We start from the raw sequence: 16307 nt of genomic DNA, 5'->3' as shown, positions 1-16307 counted from the left end.
CTATGAATTTGTTATGTAAATGTGCTTTTGTGGTTTAAGGAAGGCTATATGGAGGATAATTATTGTACAAAGCATACAAATTATGTCCTCGTTAATAAAGATTATTATATATATTTAGGGGCCTATAACATACATGTAGACATCTAACGGCTTAGGTCTATTATTAGAACGTCAAACTCTCCCGTGGCCTAATTACTCACAATAATAACCTACTACATCCGCCGTTGCATATAAAATTTAATTTGACTAGGAGTCATGAAACATACGTGTTGTTAATTTTTTACTGTTACCTTGTTATTAATTGATTGTTTGATTAAGTGCTACTATCATTTTTTTACGCTTTTGAAAAATTTAATCGAATGAAAACATCCCGAAACGCGCAATGATCTTCTGCGGACAATAGAGCGAACAAAATCCAAGATGGAGGCGAGAGCCAAGCACGACTTCAAAGCTACGGCTGAAGATGAATTAAGCTTTTCAAGAAACGTAACACTCAAGGTTTGCATACGATTTGCATTCGATTCTCATCTTTTGATAACACTTGTTCTTTCTCGATGCATTTCGGTTTCTAAATCAGTGAAAATTCGAAGTCTTTCACAACCTCGATGATATAGAAGGTCCAGGTAATGTTTATGTCTGGCTAAATTTGGAGACAATCTCCGTCGATCGGCACGGTAACTCTTATAAATACCTACTTAGATGGTTTCTTTACTATGTAATACATCTAAAGAAAATGTTTAATGAGTTGTTATGTGATATCATTTTTCTTTCAATGCCAAAAGTGCCCCGTCCTACAACGTCATCATAACTGCATGAAAAAAATGCATGAATGACTTTTTCGTCTTCTCTCGCATGAGTCATGCAGAAGATTTTTTTCGGGATATGATGTTTTGTAGATGTCAGTACTTGTGTATATATATTCTGTTAGCATCGGAAACCAAGTGGTATTTTTGATAAGTCGGTGATATATTTTTGCCTTTGTGGCGAAATGAAATTGTCTTGGCTAAACTAAAGTAACAACAATAACATTACTCAATGATTCCCAAAACAAACTGTCTTCAGTACATTTTGCAGGTGCTGTACTGTAATGTACTGGTGAAATGTAAACAAACCAATTCACTCAGAGGAATGAGTCTTTTTGACCTGTAGGCATAAAAGTTGGTGTGCATTCAGAACAGTCAATGTTTTTTATATATGAATTATTATTGATGCAATATAATATTAATGAATTTCAGGGACATCGTGATAAAACATTTATATTTATGGATTTTACATGTTTCATAAAGTTCCGGGAAACCCCTCTCAAATATAGCGCTGATAATATCACTTGGCTATTTTGAAAACAAAGAAGTCACTTTGTAAACAAGAACACATACATGCCATACTTTCAGGAGACCAATAAGGGAGATTGATGATTATTTTAAGGGAGTTTTGCCTAAAATAAGGGAGATTTGTGCGCGACATGAATATCAACATTTTAACTCAATTTTAAAGTAATAAACTAATTTTGAAAGTGATAAAGAATATTAATATTTATTTTGGATATTAATCATATTGTATATGCAAACAACAAAAAGTTGTATAAGGTAAAAAATGCAATAGTATACATTCAGATTCTAATGATTTGAAATTATTTTTTGATTTTTTTTATGTAACACAAAAAGTTTTATGCATATTACATAACAGCATTTGAAAACTAAAGGTATATTATAATTACATGTAGCTAAAGATTAAGACAAGAAAGTTAATCATTTATCAGTTTGGATTTTTCTTAAAATTAGAAAGCTTGATCCACTCTGAGGGAACAAATCAGTTGGAAAAATATCACCATGAAATGTCCTGTGGGATACCTTATGTTGGACCATTTAGATATAAAAATATTCCAAGTATGCAAGTGTATACATGAAATTATGAGAACGGAAGATGTTAATGTTAGGAGACTGCAGTAAATCTTATCACGATCATTCTAGATTTTGTATATTGTCTCTATCATGGACTGTACAGTCATTGTAAACATCATGATTGACCACTACGACCACAGATGTGCTAATTTTGATAGCTTTCTAAAAGAAAATATCGAATTTCAGCTTGCTATCACTGATCAACGATACACATGTTATATGAAAAACACGTGTGATTTTGCGTCTGACCAGGCTCTGTATCAATTACCATCATCAAAGTATGGTCCTAAAAGAAAACAAACAATAATTCAAGTCTGTTAGCAAAGATGGTTAAAGTTGTTTGTAAGCGACTTGCCTTTATTTCATGGTGATAGATATTCTAGCGCAAACATTACACTAGCTAGAGCTTCGTGTGAAAGCCGTGTCCAACAGGCGCCATTTTGAATGAGTGATCACGTGAACAGATGGATCACGTGATCGCTAAATTTAGCCAAATCTCGCGAGAAAAACTACTGAATTGTAAACAAATATGGCGTCGGCAAAAATACCGGAGGGAATTACAAAATACGGGAATTTAGGCTCTCCTGCCGGGAGGAAATAAATGACTTGAAAATAAGGGAGATTTTGTCTCACGCCGGGAGGTATGGCATGTATGAGAACACATGATTCGGGATATGATGTTTTGTAGATGTCAGTACTTGTGTATATATATTCTGTTAGCATCGGAAACCAAGTGGTATTTTTGATAAGTCGGTGATATATTTTTGCCTTTGTGGCGAAATGAAATTGTCTTGGCTAAACTAAAGTAACAACAATAACATTACTCAATGATTCCCAAAACAAACTGTCTTCAGTACATTTTGCAGGTGCTGTACTGTAATGTACTGGTGAAATGTAAACAAACCAATTCACTCAGAGGAATGAGTCTTTTTGACCTGTAGGCATAAGTTGGTGTGCATTCAGAACAGTCAATGTTTTTTATATATGAATTATTATTGATGCAATATAATATTAATGAATTTCAGGGACATCGTGATAAAACATTTATATTTATGGATTTTACATGTTTCATAAAGTTCCGGGAAACCCCTCTCAAATATAGCGCTGATAATATCACTTGGCTATTTTGAAAACAAAGAAGTCACTTTGTAAACAAGAACACATGATGATGCATGCACAGAGACACAGTACATAAACCGACCCAGGAACTTCTACAGATTGTCCGTTATTGCTACACAATTTATTTTTTAAAAAATGGACTACGGATTGACAATAAGACGCTACGGAAATTTTTAAAAAAGCTGTTAAAAAAAACATTCATAATGTTACTTCATGCTAGATTTCTTAGTTAAATTTCTGCATATATTTAGTGATTTGTTTTCAATCCGTTTTCAGAATCTACAAGCATTCTACCTAATCAAAGTCAAATAAACGTTTGAACAGACCACAGTCAGAAAGAAACATTTTAAAGAATTCGCATACACTAATTATACATTTGTTGAAAGTAAAACTACTGATACAGGTCTGTATAAAGAGTCTGCTTTTGACATTTCAGAGTTGGTTATAGTTGTGCATGTGGCAATTGTTATTTGATTTATATAACTCAAAGTCATTGTAATTTCAGATTTGAAAATATGTTTAGCTTATGAAGTTATATTATATATTTAACTTCTGATATATACTCATTTTGCTTGTAGATTACAGATACCAAAAAGGATGCCAACTGGTTCAAGGCAGAAATCTGTGGAAAAGAAGGGTTTATCCCAAACAACTACATTGAATGGAAATCAGCACCGTATGTATAAGTTATATAACCTATAGTCAGAATTCAACAATTTAAACAATTGTGGTTCTGAAAGGAGGATTCATGTACTTGTTTGGATTAAACTTATATAATTACCTAATGAAATATATATAACTGATTAAATTGCTAAACATACATAGTATTCTATCTAGGATTTCAAGATACGAGGGCTGCTGGATATGTTGTGAGCCTCATATTGATGGATTTGGATTTTGCCGGACATATTGTATTATTTTTAACAGTATCTATACACTTTTGCCAGCAGTGTTTAAGGGCCTCACTGCCACTTTTATAGAACTCCTTTTCTTGGTTGTTCAGAAAGTCATCCACTGTATGTATGACGTCATCATTGCACTGAAAATATGTGTCTGAAATAGCTGTTTTCAGTTTTGGAAATAGATGAAAGTCTAATGGAGCGAGATCAGGTAAATAAGACAGATGCTCAATCAATTTAAAGCCACAATCGTGAATGGCAGCCATGGCAATTACATACCTTGTTAACAGGAGCATTGTCCTGATGGAGTAACACACTTTTAGTGAACTTTCCATGTAGCATAAGTTTAATATTTTCCGGTATCTACCTCAGAAGTGAAGCATAGTATGCACCATTGATTGTTTGTTCATTTTGGAGATAATGATCAGAATCCCATCTGCATCCCAGTAAACCGAAGCCACAGCCTTCCCAGCTCATGAAATAGTCTTTGCCTTCTTTGTTCGGGGAGATCTAGAGCCAGGGGTACTTCCATTGTTTCAAATGTTTTTTTGGCCTCTGGAGTAGAATGAATGATGGATCCGGACCCATGTTTCATCTATAGTGACAAATCTCTGAAGAAAGTTGGCAGGATCTTTCTCAAAAAGGTCAACTGTCAGAAGTCTTGCAATTGGTACCCATCAGGCCAAAAGCTTTCTCATTGCAAGATCCTCGACCAGAATGGAATGTACTCTTTCCTGTGAAATGCCAACTCTACTGGCTATATATCTTTCTGTGACTCGTCTGCCAGTCATAACGTTTTTTTTAACAATATCATGAACTTTAAGGCTCTGTCGGCCGCTCTTAAATTCTGCCACCCACCCACCTTTTAACTGTAGCATATGAAGGGGCATCTTTCCCTAGTCACAGGCTAGTGTTGCTACCATATCATTATGGGTATCCTTATAATAACGTGTTAAACATTTTTTATGCAAATATTGGATCATTGCTCTTTTACTGATTTTGTCCATTTTGCAAAAGCTACTTGTCTTGTTTACTTTAGATTTACTTTAGAGTGGTACCGTGTTGATATAAACTAACCAAATGAGACCAGTCTTTTGGTACATGGCCCTACATATATAGTCATAGAATAGCAGGGCTTGAAAAGAACATCCTTATGTACCTCCTTCAATACAAGGCTCACAACATATCAATCATCTATCAAGTGCTTACTATGGAAATATAACCAGGCAAAAATTTATGCAACTAAATTTTAAATTTGTGATATTCTCTTTATATATTTGGCATCACAGCATTTTGGAAATTCAAATGAAACAATTCTCAATATATCAGTGTTTTAGTTTGGCAGTGTTGGATCTGGTTTGGTTTATTTTGTTTAACGTCCTATTAACAGCTAAGGTCATTTAAGGACGGCCTCCCTTACCTGACCAAATATATGAAAGGAAAAGGAACACAAGCAACTTGTGCTGAGAATCATATGCACATCGCAGACCATGCGAAATATAAATTTTCTTCACTGGACATTTGGTCTGATAGACACTGAATGCTTACCAGTCATAGTAAGCACTGAATATTTACCAGTCCAGATCAACATTTACAGGACCTTTCCGCCTGGTAAACGCTTAATGTTTACAAGTCTGAACCAACTTTTAGAGGACATTTGGTCTGGTAGACCCTTGAATGTTTACCAGTCATAGTAAACACTTAATGTTTACCAGTCCAGATCAACATTTACAGGACATTTCCGTCAGGTAAACACTGATGTTACACTTCTTTTGATCACCCATTGGCGTGCACATTCTGTTGTACGATCCCACAACTGTACAGGGGTTGTTGTGTGCATCCAGTAAGTAAGTAAAAAGGCTGAGTGCAGTTTGTATACTCCTATCAATATGATTATAGCTCTAGGTGACTAGATCTATAATGGAATGTTATAATTATTTAACAATTAACCAATCTAAAAAGCATTTAAATGTTTTATTTACATTTATTTATGTTAAACTGTGCCTTTCTTGAATAACTATGTTCTTAATTTTCATCTATTTCCTTGTATGTTTATTTGAAAGAATAGCATTTCTAAATCAACATCCTTTCTGGGATTGAATTGCAATCAATCTGACACACAGTACAAAGCCTTGGTATGACAATGATCAACATAGTGCCAAAATGACATCATAGTAACACATTTGTTCTTAATCATTATCCTCGCTGCGCTGGATTCATTCATAGGGCATAGCGAAGCATTTCCATGATCCCAATGTGGTCTTGATTGCATCTATACGCTCATAGATGCAGCCCAGATTGACACTAAGTGAATGGGAGACTATATATAGCTATGGTGCGAAATGTAAATATATTGAAATGAAACATATTTATTTGTTTTCATAAATATTCCACTGAAATCAATAATAATTTCATCAGTAAAAGATTACCGTATAAATGCACAGTAATTAAAATGATAACCCGTATATGTTATTGGTTAAAAATTGTTTACCCTAATTACAATGTGATGGATGAAATTGACTTGTAGCTATAGCCTAACTGTTATAGTAAGTTAGTCGTCTGGATTTCTGGTTCCATTTCACTAAGTTATATGAACATGACAAATTGTGTTTTAGAAATGAAAGTAAATACTTATTTGCCCCATCAGATGGTTCTTTTAGAGGTAAAAGAAAGAATACTTTTGTCCCATCAGATGGTACTTGGGAGATGTGAAAAGACTTCAGGCTGAACAAATGTTGATACAGAAAGATGGGACTGGAGCATACATACACCCTGATGGAGCTTTCCTTGTCAGAAATAGTGAAAGTCAACAAGGAGAGTTTTCTTTATCAGTGAAGTAAGTGTTGTGACATTCATATTTCATCAAATGGGATTAGTTTTGCCATTGTAGTGACATCAATTGAATTACGTTCCTTGGTAATCATAAACATATAATTAGAGGAACTTAAGCTTGCTGACAGAAAAGAAATTAAGTAAAATCAAGTTACTTTTGGCCTGAAAGAGTTTCCTCCTCATAGTCGATTTATATGTGATTAAATCAAAATTGGAAGGGTAACTCTTAATTTGTTTACATCTTGGGTAAAAAAACTCACTAAACAATAGAGTAACTGAGTAAGTATTTAACTTCCTTAGATGATAAAAAGGTTTATAGATCTTCACTAACAGAAATTAATACAATTTTAAGATGCCCTAAAAGTATCTCTTGGTGATATGCATCATTGAAAAATAGCAAATATGCTTGTAATGCTTTTGTAAACCTTCAAAGTCTAGACACATGCACCAAATAAGTCATTGTATGGAAATTTGTTTTACAGAACAGGAGGAGATACTGTACAGCATTTTAAAATATTACGAGATGGACAAGGTAACTACTTTCTATGGGTACAGAAATTTTCATCTATCAACGCGCTTGTGGAACATCATAGAGAAAAGTCCATCAGTCGCTCTCAGAATATGGTTTTAAAGGATATGATTCCAACAGATCGAGATGTAAGTATACTTAAAGAGGATAATTTATGTCTGACAAACAAGCTTATCATTGGTGGTCAGGTGATGCAGTGGTAATAAAACTCACCTTTCACCTATGTGAACGTGTTTTACTCCAAATCAGACATGAAAAGGTATAGGGTCAAGTGGTTTTCATATGCCTGTCAAATTTGACAAGAGTATGATATGGTATGTCATTGTCCGTCTGAAGTTAACTTTTGTTTATCTCTACATTTTTAGATGGAAATGCATTACGCATAATATTAACGGCATTTTGATTCAGTATTTTTTGCAAAAGGCATCCCCCTTTGCTTATTTCAGTATTTGATATTTTGTTCGGATTACTCACAAGTTATAAAAGTAAACAATGACACTGTACTTAAAGTTTAAGGTGAGAATTATAGCATGCCACCTAATCACTCTTTTGGTGATGGAAATCTTACTTGAATGCAAGATATAGTATATTTAGCTCTCCTGCCCTTTCAAGTGAACTTGAGCTGTGGTGCAGTGTCCATTATCTGCCCGTCTGGTGTCAATTCAACCTCTTAACAATTTTTTCTCAATGACCAAGAGACCGTGGGACTTGATATTGGTCCTGTAGCATGGTGGGTTGAAGGGCTACCAAGTTTGTTCAAATGAATGACCCTGACCTAAATAGTATGCTTGAATAAAAGGCTACAAAATTTGTTTAAATGAAAATACCTAGCCAACTCTGATATTTGAGTATAGACTTATAGATCAACTTCAAAGTCTCATCAGAAGCAGGCGAGAGATACAGGCCCATTTGGCCTCTTGTTAAGCATTATACTGCCTTATTTTTTACTCAGTTTAACAAAAATGTCTTTATGTTTCCATTTTAAATGTAAGTTTTTCTTATATTCCACCTGTAACATTCCATTCTGTTCCTGGCAAAAAATATCATTCATGGAAATAAACACATAATCTTCGAAATTAGTTTCAACATTTTGATATATTCCACCATTAATATATTAACCTTTTGAATACAACATAACATTGATCATTCAAGTTCCTTAATCGGCTGCACAAATTTATGTGATGTCAAAAATACACATTGATGTTTGACAAAACGATGTCACAAACATTGTTTACATATCACAACACCAAAGGGAATTATGTGAGAATTGTGATAGATAAGTTCCTATTTTGCTCTATAAGGTTATAGTGACAATGCAGAGCAAATGGAAATATAACATTGTTCCGCTCTGCAGGGCTCTTGTTATTGGTAATTTGGTCCTTCTATTAAGTAAGATCCATCAAAGCCAAAGAGTGATTAATATAAGTTGCTATAACATGTTTCACAATAGCTGTAAAATCAAGTTTGTATAGTTATTATCGCTTCAAATTTGTGTCTCCTGGCATGTCTGATGAACACTGAAGCCTGTTAGATATGACAATTTGTACATTAGACGAAGTGATGGAAATTGAACATAGTCATTAAACACAAATAAAATAATTGAAGTACCCAAGATTACAAAGCGAAGGTGTACATAGATGTTATAAGCTAGCTTTTCACTAAAATCTAAACAAAGAACTGTTTTTCAATTTTCATTTTATGTTTATTTGCTTCAGTTTCAGCTAAAGGATGAAGTCCAGGTAAGAGACTTAAAATTTTGATAGATTTTTAAATAAGGCCATATAAAATTAATTAGTTGGTTCTCAGGCCGTTTTTTTTTTAAAAACAGATGAGGACGATTTTTAGCTCACCTGCCCGAAGCTTATGCCTAGGCGCGGCGTCAGTCCGGCGTCAACTTTTCCATTCAAGCAACTTTTTCTCAATAAACAAAAGGTCCAGAGACCTAATATTGGGCCTGTAGCATGCTGGGGTGAAGGGCTACCAAGTTTGTTCAAATGAATAAAGTTGACCTTCATTCAAGGTCACAGGGTCAAAAAGGCTAAAATCTTTAAACGACTTCTTCTCAATAACCAAGAGTCCCAAGGAGTTAATATTGGGTCTGTAGCATGCTGGGGTGAAGGGCTACCAAGTTTGTTAAAATGAATGACCTTGACCTTCATTCAAGGTCAAAGGAGTCAAAAAGGCTAAAATCTTTAAACTACTTCTTTTCAATAACCAAGAGTCCCAGATAGTTGATATTGGGTATGTAGTATGCTGGGGTGAAGGGCTACCAAGTTTGTTCAAATGAATGACCCTGACTCACATTCAAGGTCACATCGATCAAGTATGCTTAAATCTTTAAATGACTTCTAAATAGCCAAATTGCAGAGAGACATATTGGTCCTGTAGCATGCTTTCAAATAACTGCATGATCCATATATGAAAAGATCACTGCATTGCAGGTGAGCGATTTGGGCCCATTGGGCCCTTGTTTCATATTCAAGTGCTTGAAAATCGGCAGTACCAAAATGCAGGACAATTTTTCTTGATTTTTTCCCCTGTGGTTATGAGCGCATTCAGGCAATTTTTTTTTTATTTTTTTTAGATAAATCAATGACTCAGCTTCATTGTTTTTGGATGCAGGCAGGCCTGAGAACCAATTGATGATTTTTTTATGGCCTAAGTTAAATGCAAAATATGAATTACGACTGAAGTTCATTCAAATCAAAACATTAACCTGAAATCACATCACATTGGCTTAATGAGATCTCATTGCATTTCAAATTCACAAATTTTATTTGCCTGACGTAGCACCTGATATTAGTTCTGCTGGGGTGGGTTTGGAGTAGTGTGCTATAGTTTTGCATAGTGTTTGTCAGGTCTTCTGTCCTTCCACACTTTTTCATGTCTGGGCTCTATTTTTTACACTATTTGTCACTGGAACTTCATGCTTAGGTCTTGGGTTCAAATGCTGTTCACTCTGACCAACATTTTGACCTTTGACCTACATCAAACAAAAACAAATTGTTTGTGGGACTGACCTTCTATTCTTTTTGTCACTGGAACTTCATACTTGGGCATAGTTTTATCTAGTAATATTTCTGAATTCATTTACATTAATATCACCAAATGCAACTGCCATTTGAATGCAGTGTGTCTGTTAGACAATCATTGTGTAGAATGAGTTCCAACACAAAATTCATTATCTGCAGTCTTGGGATTGGATATATGTTTTCACATCTGGTGAAGGACTAACTAATTCACCACATTATCGTGTTATAATAGGATTGTTACTTTATTTTCAATTTGTATTTCCACACTTTTTCCCCTCAAGACTAGAGGATTACATTATCCTGGTTGTTGGTACATCTGTGAGTCCATCTGTAGCTATCTGTCCATCTCCTCTTATGTTTGGTGTCCACTTGATCTGTCTCTGCATAGCTCCAATCTATCCTATAGGGGCACTTGCACAAAAAGTCATTGTTTGACAAAATGGTAGATTACTTATAATTACAAAGAATGCCAGCACATAGGCACAGCCATTTTGATATATTGTACTTTTTTTTCACATGAAGAGATTCATTAATAAGAGAGGCATATTCCTATTCATGTCTTTTGATCAAATCTTTCCAAAGCAGCACTTCTCTTTATATCAGATGTGAATTTATTTTGTTTGTAAACACATTACTCGAAATATCATATGAGAAAAAAAGCCTAAAGAAGATGATGTTGAAATTTCACAATGTTACTTGGCCAAATGCTTCATATATATATACATTTGGATTATTTTTGTTACAGCTTCGAGCCCTTTATGACTTTGAAGGACAAAATGATGACGAAATTTCATTCAAAAAAGGTGATATTATCATCAAGACAGGAGAAAATTGTTCAAACTGGTGGCGTGGTATACTGAGCGGGTCACCTTGTAACAAGGATGGACTATTTCCTGCAGCTTATGTATATGTAATGGACACATTATAGTGTCCATTGCACGGACAACTATCCTTACTTTCAAGTATTGGATTCTTTCCTGTAGTGCTGGAACACTGAGGAATTCAATCAGTTTAGGCTTCATGGCCTAACAGACTGCACTATTCCATTAGTTGGTATTTGGTTCATAAATGTCCTTGTGCTTGTACAGACACCAGTGAACCCATATTATATAGAAAATGTGGTGTTTTTCAGTGCGAACATGCTGCATCTGTAATTGAACCAGTGTTGTTCCCTTTGGCTTTGAATGTGATGGAGGGCTCATTCATGAGTCACTAGGCTGAGGGACACCTTTTTTAACAGACATCAGTTTGTTACCATCAACCATAGTGGTAATGTGTAAAGCTTTCATAAGTGCTGTAACTTTAATGTGCGGCACATAAATGTCTCGGTTTTAACCCAAGGATCTGATTTTTATACAATGTTTATGTGTAGTGCAGTCATGGTAGACTTTTGATCATTTAAAATTGTAGTCAAAATACAATTTTTACTTTGTGAGTTTTGTGAGGACATGAATCATTTGTAATGTACATGTATTTAAACTGGTTTGGGACTGACAGGTTAACATCTTATTTGCACAATTTCTGAAAACTGTACTTCACCTCTGTTTATTAAAGTATTAAAACTAAACTTTGCAATGTAAGATGAAGTTGATCCCAAACCATCAAATAAAGTACTAGTGTAACTACAGGACCTTGACATGTACAATATGTTTACCAGAGATTTCTGTTTCATTACTCATAGTTCGAGTGTATACACAAACCCAATATGAATGCATAACATGAACCTTTCTCTGTAAACTTTAACAAAATGGTAAAGAAATTACAGGATTAGAGTTTGTAGAAGATATATATATATGAATCAATTCAAATTGATAGAAAAATGTGGGTAGAATATTAGAATATGTATATATAGTGAATTTAATGAGAACAGGAAGAGCATGGTGACATACTGGCAATATGCAGGGTGTTGTCAAGTGGCCATCATGGTTTATTGTGATGGAACTGGATCAGAGAAGTGAAGACTTTGTCTGATTTCTTGGTGTAATTGGATACATAAACTCGCTACACTGTTTTGCTTAAGTCTTCACTGATGAATGTGGTCCGGTTGGACAGATTGAATTAAGTTGCAGGATTAACTTGTAACCAAACTGTAAGATATGTCAGTCCTGAACAGTCTTTTCTGTTTTACTATTGAGCTACAAACCAGAATTAATACCCACAGTCATTCAAAGCATCTGCTTGATTCGTTATACACAGGCTATCTCATTATCATTGTACTACCGGTATACTTTATGGATAGTTTCAACTCTCAGATATTAAAATCTAATATTTCTACTTTTATTGATACATGTAGTTTCAACAATCAGATCTTGAAATCTAATATTTCTATTTTAAAATCAAGCAAGAATGTTCTCTTTATCCAATTTTAAATGTTTATCTCTCCAGAAAGCAAAACATACTTATTTCTTAGACTAAAATTATGATATGTGGTTAAGAATTCCTATTAAAATGTAATATATAGGAGAAAGTAATAGCAGTGACCAATTTTAAATGTCAGTCATGTTTTATGGTTACATGCATTTTATTCTTATATTTTAAAACTTGTGTGTACCGAGTATTCCTGTTGATATAGGTCATGTATGATGATAGCAGATTATTGAATTACATGCTTGATAAAGCTTAATAAAAAAAAAACTATCAATATATCTCCACATATAAATTATTATATATAAGATCATGTGTATTTTGATTTCCAAGCAAAAAAAGTACTTTGTTCATTAATTGAATTGTCTCAGATTCAAATGGAATTACGATAGAATAATGATACTGTTCAAAATATTTTTTGTGGAGCTAGGTTGTTATAAAGAATTCTAACCTGTATTTGTGTATTTGAAATATTTTACTTATACTTTGTTTGATTTTTAAACACAGTTGATTACAATATTGAAGGTTTCACTTTTTTACATTTTTATATTGATTGTTATGTGCATGTTAATGCATGTTGATTGTAGACTGTACTATCCACTGTGGATGCAGCATTCTCATATGCTATTTTATCTATACGTGTTAAATTGAAATTTCATATGCAAAAGTAGTTGTCTGTCAGATGAGTGTTTTAAGGTGTTATAAACTATGTAAATATGTATGTCGGATGTGTTATGTAATTAATACTCTTTCACTAATACTTTAAATACAAAGGACATTTTAATACAGATCATCATCTGTAGCAAATCCCTTTAGTTATAATGTTTAAATCTGAATCATCGTATTGCTTTGATTCAATCACATGCTCAATCAGACTTTCAATCCAAATGGACATTTCACCGTACAGTATACAATGCATATATGTTCTCTGAATATCATATGCCCTTTTTCATGAATAATGCCATAGATTCTTTAATACGCTGGCTGCATGGAACCATGGGCCATTAATAATTGGTCTTAACGATCTGTATGTCTTTGTATTTTAATACTGAATTAGCTTTGTAATGCACGCAGTTGTTTTGGACTGCCAAGAAAATACTTTGCAACAGGTTGTATTGTAATAGATTTTTTTATAAAGATTTTCTAAGAAAATCACATATGAATCACATTTATTCTTATGCTATGTGTGTTGTTGGTCATGCTGGGATAAAGGGCTACCTAGGATTTAGGTCACCTGAGCCAAATTCTCATGGTGACCTTGGATATTCAATCGCCTTTTGTCTGTCGTCATGTGTCGTCAATCATCTGTTGCGCATCAAGCGTTTTAACATTTTCTTGTAACATGTAAACTCAATAACTTGGTATGCAGCCTTGTATCATAAGACCTCAGGTGAGTTTGGCAATTGGAAGAATTAAAGTACAGTATATAACTAGCACAGTTAATGCCCTTTGTAGTTTCATTTCTATTGGACCTTGTGAACACGATAACTTGACTAGATATGTATGGATTTTTAGAAAACTTGGTATGCACTTTTATTACCATTTGACCTTATGTGCATAACTTGAGTAAAACCGAATGGGTTTTGATGAAATTTGGTACGTTGTGAGCTTTTATATCAATACGATCTTGAAAAATGTCCACATTGAGACAGATTCTATCTTCTATAGATAAGATTCTATCAATAAAAACAGTACAATCTTAGAATGACTTGTCTTGTAGCATATTGGAATAAATGGCTACCAAGTTTGTTCACTTATCAAGTTAATTTGTCAAACAACATGCTCAAAAAATGAAGGTTTCTATAGATTTTTTCTTGTTATAATAGGTGAGCAATTCTGATCATTTGGGACTCATGTTATACATTGATTCCTGTTTATTTGTGTTGTGAAACTACAATAAAAATCAATTATCAGAATATGAAATACAGACTTTATTGAATGTGTTTCAAAATTTAAAGCACTTTTAATGCTTTAATGATTGGATTCTGTCCCTCCAATATTACAATTATAGATGTCTTTAAGGTTGTGTGTATTAAAGGTTTATCATCTTAAACCAGGTCTTACTATTTTATCATGTAATCAATATTTCAAGTATACTTTGTGAAATATACCTCAAGATCATGCCTTGGTAAACCTAACATTATTTGTGCATTATGAAAAACTTGAATATCGAGACAACCAATGAAATATACCGGTATTCTGCTTTCAAGAATTGCAATACTTCTGGGGGTCTTAACAGACACCTGAAAGAGATTAAATGGTACATGTGATGTGAAAAATATGTTTAAAGCAAAATGGGGAAAGAATCCCTTACTGTTTGATAAAGTGTATACTTATTTTTCATGAAAGAGTGGTGTGAATAAAATACATGACATAAACATGTAGGGTTTGTACGAAATGACCCATATTAGGGTTGAATGGAGGTAGTGATAATTTTGCTGGATATAAATTAAAATCCATATCATCTCCCATTGTTTCCAGGGGAGATGTCATTGTTAGATGTGAGCTAACCTTTTCCAATTTCTATTTTTAAACTGGATATATGATAGATGATTGATTGGTCCAGCCTTTACTATGGACGATGAAAGACAATATATGTAATGCAACCTACCCTAAAACACATTTGTTATTACTCACAAGAGACATTGACAGTTGCTATAAGTACAATTCGCTATAGAATTTAAATGCTCATCTGAAAAATCCTGGCCAGGGACATGGTATGAGTGTAAGCAACAACATGTACTTTTGTGCTCAAGCAGAAGGGTTTTATGCATTCTTTAGATGTAATTTTACTTCATACAGGAATGGTTTCAGTATGATATGTGTGGTGGATTTATATTCACTCTGATACGGGTAAGACCCTTGAATTGAAAATTATTGTCCACTTGATGATAGATGTATCATTTATCCAGTTCTACCAATTTGTCTCAACTAATAAACAAGACATTTTTTTGCATTTAAATATTAGTGAAAGAATGTGATTTTGGTTGCCATTATATCTTGTCAGTTTTATATGAGTTGGGTGTTCCAATTGATTCCATTTTGTTCATGTATCTATAGGCAATACCAGAAACCGCTTGTATCTGCAAAACATTCTTATACTGAAGTGTGTTAACTATGCATGTTAGCGTTGGGATGGTGTTGTTATGACGAGTATCTATTTTTGTATAAATGATTGCAATGTGACGATTGTTGAAGCACTAGTCTGGTTTTTAACCATCTTGTACATATTGTGTGCAACATAATGATGTCTCCTGCCTTGTCTGTATCCGCTCGGTAGGCTATGCATACAGTAACAGGCACATGTGGTTTAGTGATGAGAAATAAATTTATTTTATCCATGTATTTGTCGTCGTGTTAAATTTTAACAAAACCAACTTTTTTGTTTCTCCTTATTCACTAGTTGTATTTGGCTCTTTTGGAAGAAGTTTATGAGGAATGTTCTTTGACAAGAAATGTTATTCACTGAAGTTTTTATATTAACATTTTGCAGTTTATACTAAAAACAAACATTAAAAGTAACTGATGAACTTTTTCGAGCTTCCATAAATTGTCCAGACATTCGTTTAAGTAAAATATCGATCACCTAAGAGATGTGACATCACAACCTCCAACTTTCATTTCCATTTTA

At 33.8% G+C, this 16307-nt stretch overlaps 1 protein-coding gene across 1 annotated transcript; it reads left to right on the top strand.

Moving 5' to 3' along the window:
- Positions 1 to 403: 403 nt before the first annotated feature.
- On the top strand, positions 404 to 16021 carry LOC117323672 (protein enhancer of sevenless 2B-like). The gene is made up of 6 exons (XM_033879033.1): positions 404 to 498; positions 3599 to 3696; positions 6612 to 6755; positions 7234 to 7408; positions 8996 to 9019; positions 11058 to 16021. The coding sequence occupies exons 1-6, from the start codon at positions 421 to 423 to the stop codon at positions 11238 to 11240; spliced, it is 702 nt and encodes a 233-aa protein (XP_033734924.1). The 5' UTR covers positions 404 to 420; the 3' UTR covers positions 11241 to 16021.
- The last annotated feature ends 286 nt before the right edge of the window (positions 16022 to 16307 follow it).

The sequence above is a fragment of the Pecten maximus genome, chromosome 1 (genome assembly GCF_902652985.1).
Source record: "Pecten maximus chromosome 1, xPecMax1.1, whole genome shotgun sequence".
NCBI lineage: Eukaryota > Metazoa > Mollusca > Bivalvia > Pectinida > Pectinidae > Pecten > Pecten maximus.
This window is presented reverse-complemented; position numbering and strand designations above follow the sequence as displayed.